The sequence below is a fragment of the Aulonocara sp. 'chitande type north' Nkhata Bay genome, linkage group LG17, assembly GCF_057382095.1.
Source record: "Aulonocara sp. 'chitande type north' Nkhata Bay isolate Kocher_YH1m ecotype deep benthic linkage group LG17, A_spYH_male_GT1.1, whole genome shotgun sequence".
Classification (NCBI taxonomy): domain Eukaryota; kingdom Metazoa; phylum Chordata; class Actinopteri; order Cichliformes; family Cichlidae; genus Aulonocara; species Aulonocara sp. 'chitande type north' Nkhata Bay.
The window spans coordinates 39524346-39535636 of NC_141360.1; the positions used below are offsets into that span (position 1 = coordinate 39524346).

Here is an 11291-nt window from a genome sequence, read left to right on the forward strand (position 1 = left end):
CAGCTGCCCTCTCTGCAGAGCATCTACCATCGCAGAGTCCAGAGGAGCGTCGCCTCCATCCTCAAAGACCCCACACACCCCCAACACGGACTGTTCACACTTCTGCCCTCCAGAGTGTGTGTGGAGTGTGAAACCCAGAACGTCCCGACTCAACAGCTCCTTCTTCCCCCCTGCTGTCAGACTCCTGAACAGCTGACCTACCTCAACTGCAATTTGCATATCAGACACTTTGCACACTAACTTCATTTTGCACATTAAGCTCCATCTACATCAACATTTGCAAACCACACTCGTCTTCCTTTACTTATTTTTGTACTTATTTATCTTCCATTATTTTTTATCCTTATTTCTCTTGTTCTTTGAACCCTCGCCTAACTTGGCATTTGTGCATGGACAGCAAAGGAAAAACGTGCAACGTGGCACAAGCTGTACAGCCTACAGTAGAGCAGAGTGACACACCACAAGGTACAGTAGTTCTGGCATTTTATTCCCTGCTGCTCTGCTGTAGTCAGCCCTTTGGCTTCTCTGCTCTCTGCTGCCAAAACCTCCAGCCAGGCTGCTCGGCTCAAAGTGGGAACACTGGTCGCGGCAGCCAAAGTTTGATAAGCCAGGGAGCAGTGTTCCTCTCCTCTGCCATCTTCACAGAGCTCTGACTGTGGTTAATAAAGGCAGATGATTCATTAGTGGTGATTAATATTGGGCTATGGGGACGTTAACTGCTGGCGGTTGAGTATTTTATTGAGCTTGTTTTACTGTTGCACTCACTGGAAGTAGTTTGGGGCTGGAGCCAGATGCTTAAAATATAAATGTACAATTAGAGTGGACGTGGAGGACTGAGAAGCGTTGGCGTGTTCTCTGTAATGCAACACTGAACCGTCATCGTGGCGAGGATCACAGTTTTATAAAAAAATATTTTACTAGTCTTGGAGGATCTAATTAATACTTCTGCACACATTATTGTACCCTCGAGGACACTGATACTTACAGTAACACTAGATCTCACAAGTGAACCACTCCAAATGCCCTTTTACATAAAGTTCAGCAAATACATTTAGTAGATGATGAAATGGTGAGTATTATTAACCCACTTAGCGCCAGACAAAAGCAGCAGTTGTATGGACAGAATAGCAGCGACATTCAGAGTCCAACCAGAACCTCGTAGATTAGAAAGAGCAATTCAGAAGTTCCTCCATACTTAGTGATGTTAGCTGCAAAAAGACACAGGTGCTCAGCAACCTCGCTTTAATGTAGCACTATAACTGAGCTGTCCTCGTGGGTGCAGATTGGCAACATGTTGCAACCAATCTGTCTGTGTTTATAAAGGAGTGGGTTAGGGCTGTTCGATATAACGACATATATCGGATATGAAAACATCTATCGTTTCATATTATACCCTTTCGTTTGTTTCGTGGTGTTGCAAAATAAACTGTTTACGGCAATATGTTTTCATGGTTTGATGGTCACTGTAGCAGCTATATTCATTTCTTGAAGTTCCCTATTTCTCTTTTATGTATTTATTATTTATTACACTACAGCTGGACAAGCGAATGTTTTTATGTGTTGTCGTTAGCAACAACGACGGTAAACCCAGCGTGTGGCTCCGCTGTCCGCTTCTTTATTTTCCACATAAACCTTTCACAATAAAGCTGAAGATCGTGTTGAGATTTTTCAAAATAAACTGAAATGACATGCATTGTTCTCAAACACCAAATTTCAGAAGATGCATCAAACAAATTACCTCAAATAAAAACATGAAGTAACTATAAATGGCGGTTATAGTAACCACGTGGATGCAGGCACAGAGAATACCAGCATGGCCAGTGAAGATGACGCAGAGCCAGGTAGCTCCAAACAGAAGGACCAGTCAAAACAAACCGAGGACTTTATTCCTAAATGAGGTGCTACCTCTGTAGCATGGAATGAGAATAGAATAGAATAGAATTCAACTTTATTGTCATTGCACGTCACAAGTACAAGGCAACGAAATGCAGTTTGCATCCATCTAGAAGTGCTTTAGCCATAATATAGATATATTACAAAATATATATTAGCAATAACATAGATATATAGATATATTACAGAAATGGGTCTGTTATAGATATGAGGGTACAAAATATGGGTCTATTATGGGTATGTTACAATGTACACGGTATGAAGGTCTGTTATGAATCTGCTATAAGTATGTACAGGCTATGGACAGGATATAAATATTAAAACAAGTTATAAACAGTTGTAGAATTATAATCATCTTATTTTACAGAATGATTGTCTATACAGCATTTACAGTAGTGCAGTTAAGTTCACCAGGATGTCTGAGGACAGGTGGTTCTTCCTCAGAGTCCCCAGGAAGAAGAGGCGCTGGTGAGCCTTCTCGACCAGCTTGGAGCAGTTGGTCGTCCAGGTGAGATCCTCGGAGATGTGGACACCCAGGAACTTGAAGCTGCTCACACGCTCCACAGCCGTCCCTTTAATGTAGATGGGTGGATGGACAATGGTTTGGTTATGAAAAGTCTGACACGGACCAGAAAACTGTACTATGCAAGTTATGCCGCAAACCGGCCCCCACCACAGACTCAGACATGGCAAAATAAATGTCTCATCAGGATGTGAGATTTTGGTCATATCACACATCCCTAGAGTGATTAGTTATCTGCAAACCGTTGCTAGTCTGTCTGGGAGTGATTGCAGTCAGTCCAAGTTGGAATGCAATTCTTTGGAGATTGGCTGTCCTGTGCAGGCTACCAGAGGGTGTGGCTATTTCACGAGCAAAGAGGCGAGACGGGCATTTGGATAAAAGGTTATCCTCTAAGCTAATGTTGGGCTCAAGTGTCCTAAAAATCACACTTTCCCTCTGAGAAGTTTGATTACATGCTGACATTACATGAGAGTTCATTCACTGTGTCCCACTTCAAAGAAAGTTTCACTAACGCTGGCGAACAGCAGCAAAAACAGCAGCGCTTACCAAAAGAAAGGTTCTGGATATTCTCAACAACTCGCCTCAGTATCGCTGTCTTTGGTCAGAATTGAGCTTCACTGACTCACTGACTCTTTTCACAAAGTCTCCAGAGACATGGACACATGACTCTAAGGTAAACGGACTATGTACTCAAATTGGGAGGGGTAAGAAAACTGAATTCAGCTGCCGGCTACCAACCTAAAAGTTCACGTTTCTATTAATCATTATTCTTACCCATAAGCGTTGGTTTTTTTTGTTTTTTTTTCAGGGATATAGTCCTTTAAAACAGTGGTCCCGAACCTTTTTTGCACCACGGACTGGCCATTAAAGTGTCGCGGATAAATACAACAAAATAAACGACTCACGGACCGGTACCGGGCCAATGTCTCAATGCATGCTCAATCATCCAGATAAGTAAATCCCATCATCCGGACGTAGCATTTTCAGTGGGAGAAACATTTCATCACTCATCCAAGTGACTCTTCAGAAAGTCGCTTCTGGTCACACCTCATTGCTGTGATTGGTCAAACTTTGCTCCGTTCAGCGGCCATTACACCAGACTTCAGGTGGTGATGCAGAGGTCTAGAAAACAGACTGACTTACGTTTTAATATTACTTAAAAATGTCCTGTGGAATCTTTTTGTAGATAAACACAAGTTCACACAAAAAAAAAAACCCCAAACTGATCAATAACTCCACTATTTAAAATGAGCTTATTTAAAGGATGTAAAATATGCTATTGTTATTCGTCACCAAGAGCCCAGGTGAGGGCAGTCATGGGTAAATACACATACATACAAATGATCACGTTCTCGTTTGGGCCCAAATTGCAGTTCTGTCATTTTCTGTCAATGAAAAACCTAATTTTGGACGAACTGTCAGGGCTGGAGGTGATGCTCTGAATCGGTTTCAACATTAGATCCAGACTTCTCTTTAAATCTGCGCTTTTTTCACTCTCTGTCTCAAATGGCTGAACTGGCTCGTCACATTCCTCCCCATTCTCAACCCCACAGATGGACAGAGGGAGGGAGGCCGCCAGATTACATTAGCAGATCCTTGTCCTGTTTCTTTCCTTTTTTTTTACCCCCTCTTTTCATTTAATTTTCTATGCTGCGAGCTACCCGCCAAAGAAGGCCACCCCCGCTTTCCAAATCCCTTCTGCACATATAACAAGACTCTCCGCCTTTGGTTACCTCAGGTGACAATTTACAATTTAGACCACACAGAGGCTGTTCACACACGCACACACACACACACATTGGCTAGCAAAGAATCCTTAGCATCCCGCCCCCCTTCTGCTGACCCCCTTAAAAACCCATTTTAATCAGGGAAGGAACTGTCTGCCCAGAGCAGCCTGAACACTTAATACCTCAAACAGGTTCATCTTGTTACCGAGCAAATAAATCCCGCTCACAGACACTCTGAGTTGAGACGTGGCTTTAGGAGGCCTGAGGGTGGTTTCTTTTGACTGCAGTGAAAGCATGCAGCGGCCGTGAGGCCCGATCCACCATCTCTGCTTTTGTAATATAGCCATGAATACAAATGGCCCCGCTAATTCACTCAAACTCCTAACAACGCTCATTTCCCCTCCTGCCAGAGGTCATTTGGCGCTGTGTTCCTCTCGCAGCTCCTTTTCCTCATTACATCTGCCTCCTGTGGGACTCTTTTTCCTAATCTTCAACAACTAAACATTCTCAAAATTGCGGCACGCTAAAGTTACTCCCACTCCTGTTTAGATTTAACACACGTGTGAAGTTTTATTTTTTTGTTGCTGGGCCCCGTTTCTTTTTTTGGGTTGTTTTCTGTGTGACCTCAGTGTCGTGTCAAGATCAGCCTCGGATTGCGAGCTCAGCTGGAGACAATCCAGACCTCTGGCAGCCCTGACAGCAACTTCCCAGGATCTGAGATGCTGCCAGGTCACTCTGGTGCCACCAGGCCTGGAGCCACGGCCGCAACCACAAGGAGTCCTAGAGTCAGACTGGGGGACCACAACAAGATGCTCGGCTACAGGGAGAGACGGGACACAGAGAGAAATAAGAGTTCTTCAGAGCCTTTGGATATGGTAGCGTCATGTGTTCTGTCCTTAGTAAAAATCCAAAACAGCAAACTGAATCAATTGTTTTAACTTCATAAAAGTGGCTTTATTAATTATTCAATCTCATCAGTGTTCAGGTTCACGTTTTTGCTTCTGCTGTTTCAAACTGTTTTTAGTTGAACATAGATTTTCTAAAACTCAGGAACCTTTTCTGTCTGTGCTGCACTCGAGTGCAGTGGGTCCTCTGAAATGTCCTGCAGCTACAGACGCCAACGAGCGCTGCGACACCAAACGGTAGAATTCTGCACAGAACATACATTTTATTATAAAATAATTTGTTTCATTGTATTGATCACTTAGAGCTTATTTAAATCATGCAATCTCTAACATGTTAAGCTAACTGTGTTTTTCAGCTATGAGCTAATTGGCTCGCAGAGCCGTCTCTGTGCTGGTTGAGACTGTATATAAAAGATGAACAGCAGCTGTGATACCTCTTACGCGCTGCTGTTTTGAACCTTTAGATTATATATATTTATTTATTTTTTTATATAATGACCAAACGTGACTATATTCTGATGAGGATGCAAACGTCGGGACCTCTGAGCTAATGCTGGCTAGTTTTGTTAGAACAATGCGCCTGCAGTCCACTGATTAAATGTGACGCTGATTTTAACTAGCGAAAAACAAAATGTACTCGCCAGGGAAACAGAAAAGCCAGCTCCAGTGGTTTCCAAAGTGTGGACCGGTGCCCCCTGATGGGACGCAAAAAGTACTGCAGGTGGGCCGCAGTGATACAAAAACTGAAATTCAGTTTTAAATTACTCACAATTATTTACATTCACAGATTTATATAAATGTAGTTATTTATGTAAAAAGCAAATTAAAACTGGTAATAGGAGGGGGTTAGTTTGTGATATCGCTCATTACTCCGACCTAAATTTACTGCTCTTGGTTGGGTCACTCATTCGCCTTAACACTTTGAATATGACTGGTAGCATTAGTGGTTTTTAGCCAGCACCCTGTGTTAGGTTCCCATTGACTTAAGGAAAAACTGCCTTAGTGTGTTCAGTCAAGTCAAGTGACAGAGAGCTATACCTCATGAAAAATGTAAAAGTTGTAAAGAAAAGCATCAGTCCTGTAGTTGTCTTGAAGTAGGAAATGTTCCCCATATATACACATAAAACGATTGTGGCCTGATTGAGAGTTTTTGCTCTGGAGTGCGTCCTCCTAACAGGAAAGCACAGACTTTCTCTAAGGTGCATTTCCCTCTGATGACAGGGAGCCAGCGCGGCACAATGCACCATTGTGTACGAGCGCTGTGCTGATCCTCGGTATGTACTGTTTGACATTTGTGGCATTCCCGCCGAGTTCTACCCCGATTATGCTTATCAATGAGAGACAGACTGATGGTGGAAGATAAGGCCCTCACCAGCTTTTGAAACAGCCGCAGGACCGTTTCGAGAACAAGTGTTCCCCACAATTCAGACATCCCTTTGGAGCCTATTAGAAGGTCAGAGATTCTGTATGATAAATGGATCTGGAGACCAAACGGCAGCATATTGTCCTGAGTTTTGAATACTTTCCTGCTCCAAGAATGCTGATGAAAACATCCTGTTGGCGCCGTTGTGCGGTACATTTTATGATGGGCTTACGTAACTGCCAGGCTCGATGTGTATTCACAGCCACTATAAAGTGTCCTGTTTTAAACATGTTTATCTGTGCTTTGAGGATTACCTGCCTTGTGCTATGACTCTTTCTGTCCTATAGAATTTGCACCTTTTCTCACTGGAGCAGTGAAAACGCAAACACAGCACAAGCTCATAGCGTTGGCTGTGTTTTTTGGGGGTTACTCATGAAACCGAAGCAGAGCAAATATTACTTTGGAGATGTTAGTCTGTCTGTGTGACAAATTAGTAATCACCCTTCATCTGGATCTATTTTCTGTCACCCGTTTCAAGGGGAAATATTTTACCGTTGGAGCAACCAAATGTTCCCGTGTTCCCCAGCTAGCTGTTGACCTGTGTTTAAAGGGTTGTGTGATGGATCTTACTCAGATCAGAGCTGTAACCATTTAACGAAATATTCAATTCAGATGTGGGTGAGTATTCAGATGCTGAAACTCACCCACAAAGCTGGGGGAAACTGCAGAGTCAGGCAGTTTTTCTCTGTGGGTTCGTCACTGGGAGTGGCTGCATTCACGAGCAAGGAGTCATGAGATGGAGATGTTGACTTAAAATAATGTGAGTAGCAGCTCCCAAACATTTTCTATGACTTATAATCAGCACATACTTTAGCTCATATTTGCACACAGCTCCTGTTGTGCAGTGACACCTCCCTGTTCTGGGGGCTTTTGTGAAGTGACTGTAAGAGTGACCTGTTGATACTGGACAAGTCACCAGTCTATACCAGGCGAACACACAGAAAGTGAGAAGACCTCAAACTCTCACATCCACAGCTAGAGCCAGATGAGAGTCAACAGTTAACCGTATCATTCTGTGGGAGGAGCACCTGCACAGACAGGTAGCAATAACATGCACGCGCCACACAGAACCACCCACTCGGTCCCTGTCTGGCTTACTTTACAAATCCTGTCTTATCTGTGGCCTTATGAATCCACACGGATCCTTTCTGTCCTCACCTCCTAATCTATATCTGTGCTCTTCCCCCATCTGAGCCTCTTATTAGCCTTTTATTGCACTGTAACCTATTCAAAGGCCACATTAGAATATCGCCTGTGAAGCAGTGAGTCTCAGGGCCCGAGGTATTCGCATCGTAAAACATAAACGTGCTGCTTCAGGGTTAATCCGTGGCTCGCAGGAAGCAGTACTTTAACAGGATGAGTCCAGGTGAAGACACACAAAAGCAAAGTTAATGGGTGACAAACTTCAGTGATGCTCTGCTGCTCCTGCCGTCATTAACTCTAGCCCAGTGAAATCCCACTGTGCTGAACGACCGCTGCGTCTGCCCGTTCTGTTATAATCAAGTAGTGTAATCAAGTAGGTTGTTTGAGGCTAATAAGGTGTTCTTTGATTAAACTGCTCGTGCACAGTTGTAACCAGGATGGAGTTTGCTTGGAACAGCACGTCCCGTGTTTAGGAAGCAGTCGAGTCTGGTCGGGTTCTGGGCTTCAATAAACAGCTCCATCCAGTATAAATAGCAGAGCCTTTGGTCTGTTGCCACTGCGGCCGAGCGCAGCAGCAGCAGGGAGGAACAGCTGTAGTCGCTCTGTCGCCGAGGACAGATCACTCCTCAGCCATCCTGCCAGTCTTCTCTGTGCAGTCTAACATGAGCAGCGCTTGAGGACCACAGAGTCTGCTGGAGGGCCTTGCTGTAATTTCAGCCCTCTACCTACTGCACGCACCTGTGTCTGTAACTGCAGGTAATCCAGTGGCTTGCTGTGTACCTTTGTGTTCTGTTTTAATACGTTTAAGTATATGTCACAAGGGGAATGTGTCAAAAGGCGTCTCCCTTAGCAACAAAGAATTTTCCCACTCTGTAGTTTCCATCAGCTTTATATTGCCTCAATGTCTTTCATTGTTTTGGTTTTATATCCCACAACTTTGTTTGGGTTTAGTCTCACCGCTCTCATCAGCTTGGTTTCCACCTGCAGCGGGCTGATGCTTCCTGTCGGAGCATGTCAGATTTGGTACTAACCACGGAAACATGAGTGCGAGGATTTTACCAGTCTCAGTGTGTCGAATCTTTGTTTCAAAGCCACTGGAATCTCACAAGTATATACAATGTGCCATTTTACATTAGTGTCATTATGCACCAAGTTCTGGAAATGGGTCGGTGAGTCTCTCATGACCAATTTACTAAATATGGACACTTTGTGTGCAAGCCAGACGTCACTGTATGATTGAGATCAATTTTAGAGCCTGATCAAATTAATGGGCGGGGCTGATAAATTGGCTGTTTGCCTGTATGTCTGTATCGGCTTTTATAACGGCTGATAAATTAATGAATATTGGAAAAAGTAAAGAACAGGCGGGAGAAACACCCTTATGAATGTCGTTATGAATGTCGATGTTGCACAATTTGTCCACTAGAGGGCACCCTGCAGCATCCCGTATGGTTAGAACACTAAAACCTGATGTTCTGAGCAGAGTGCGGCACAGCGTAAACTATTCATCCGTAACTCGTTGTCATAATAAAACAAGATCTTCATTGCCAAAGTAAGGACTCAGAAATTCACATAACAAATGTTTATTTCCCATGTCCCAAAAAAAATATCCCCTAACATGTCAGATTTTCAAATGAGCAAATATTGGTCTTATAGTGGCCGGGCTCTAATAATTTTTACATCAATGTAGCAATTGGCAGGAACATTTGTTTAGAACTTTAAAGTTTCCAGGTAAATAAATAAATAAAAGTCAAACTGAATTCTCCTTGTTACTATGAAATGTGGGCTAGTTTAAAAGAGGCTTTCAGGTGGGTGATGGGGCACTTGGCTCTGATCCCAGAAAAGTGTCTAAAAAGGAAGGATTAGGCTGGGTTAATTGGATAGATGGTTCAAAAAGATTAGGTGCTGCAAGGAGCATTACTTTACCCCATCAGCTCGATGCACTGAACAACAGAGGGCCTGACTGTAAACACAGCGTCCAGATATAGTGTGTTAATAATGTGCCAACAGAGCTGTCAGCCTGCAAGGAGACACTATGCTGGAGATGTTTGCCCTCAGTGCTGTTAGGTTAGGTGTTAAACAGGAAGTTGATTGTTACATGGAGGAGTGGGTGGATGGTTACGATCTGCCAAAAGAGTCACATATACGTGTATATGTGTAGATGTATAGATAAAGAGAAGTACTGGACAAACTAAACTGGATCCTATAACGACACTAGATGAATATTTATCAAATACCATGATTACTTTTTTGTCCAACAGTTTTTGATACAGTTTACTTTTGGTGAAAAGGAAATCACTAAAGTCTGTAGATGTCTGGCACGTCTGGGTGCAAAAGCTTGCAAAGATTTCATGTTGATCAGTCAGACCAGGTATGCTGCTTCCTGCTTTTTCTGAACACTCAAGCCACACTATGTAGGCATTAAGGACATGTATAACACAACCACAGGCTAGAAGGAGCCCGGGATTGAACCACCAACCTTGCTTTACTTCTACCTATTGAGTCAAAGCTGCCTGGAATTCTTCGCTACTCTAACCCTCAACAGCCTAACTGTATGCTTAACTTTGACAACAGGCCCAGTCTGATGGTTCCTTTTCCATATCCGTCCTGCTGCAGGTCCTTCAAGCCAGACTTTGTTCTGATTCGCCAGCACGCCTACAGCATGATTCCCGGTGAGGACTTCAGGAATCTTGTCATCGGCCTCCATTTTGGCGGCGTCCCGAGCGTCAACTCCATCTTCTCCATATACAACTTCTGCAGCAAACCCTGGGTGGTAAGCGCTCCGTAACGGCTCTCTTTGCTATACTTTCACCCACACAAAGGTGTCGCAAAGTCCCTCCCTCGGCAGCTGCCTCCGACTGATTTATTTGTGCTAATAAATGGAGCTGCAACACCTGTGATTTGAGCTGGCCAGCAGAGCGGGCGGCCTCGGCCACCACGTGTTTTTAGTCACTTTGTGCTGAGAAAAGCTACAAAACTGCAGTGAAAAGTATGTAGATGCTTGGCTTTGAAAGAGGTCTTAAATTTAGGTTTAAAGCAGGAAATATGCAGCACAGTTTTGTTAAAGGTGCCATTCTTCACTATATATTTACAGTTCTGTTACTCATTCTACAAAGCACAAGTTAAAAAATGAGGTGGTTGATCACCAGTAAGGCACCTATCATGCTGTATATGTTAACCAACTGCTGAATGCGACACGTTTAAAACAATGAACCGAAGCAGGTCTGAAGACAAATCTATTGGAAAGGAAATTCCAGCACCTCAAGAATAAATAACTCCAAGAAAGTATTACCTCGGGGTGTAAGCAAATGGATTATTGATTTTAGAAGAACAGGTGTTCAAACCCTCACACTAACAGGTGGGTCTAACTGTACCAGGCCACATTTTATAAACAAAAAAAAAAAAAACCAAACAAACCTGGAGTTTCAGACGATCCATATCCTCTGCTCCTAAAAGTCGTTAACACGCATGAATCTTATAGAAGTTTCTGTTTGTCCTCCTTGAATAATGACGTCTTCCTGTCTTGTTTATTTCTGCTTGCAGTTTTCTCAAATGATTAAGCTGTACCGCTCCCTCGGCCCTGAGAAATTCCCCCTGAATGAACAAACTTTTTATCCCAACCACACACAGATGGTGAGTGCCCCGCAGATATTATTCTTTATTTCAACGGGGGGGGG

At 43.4% G+C, this 11291-nt stretch overlaps 1 protein-coding gene across 3 annotated transcripts in view; it reads left to right on the forward strand.

The window, feature by feature from the left end:
- Positions 1-11291, forward strand: part of syn3 (synapsin III) — a 130383-nt gene that overhangs the window by 49089 nt on the left and 70003 nt on the right. For 2 of the 3 annotated variants that reach the window (XM_086268904.1, XM_086268903.1), the window contains exons 5-6: positions 10231-10387; positions 11158-11247. In XM_086268904.1, the coding sequence (XP_086125030.1) occupies positions 10231-10387; positions 11158-11247 (247 nt within the window). The remainder of the gene's footprint in view (positions 1-10230; positions 10388-11157; positions 11248-11291) is intronic. The other variant, XM_086268905.1, reaches the window with a different exon arrangement.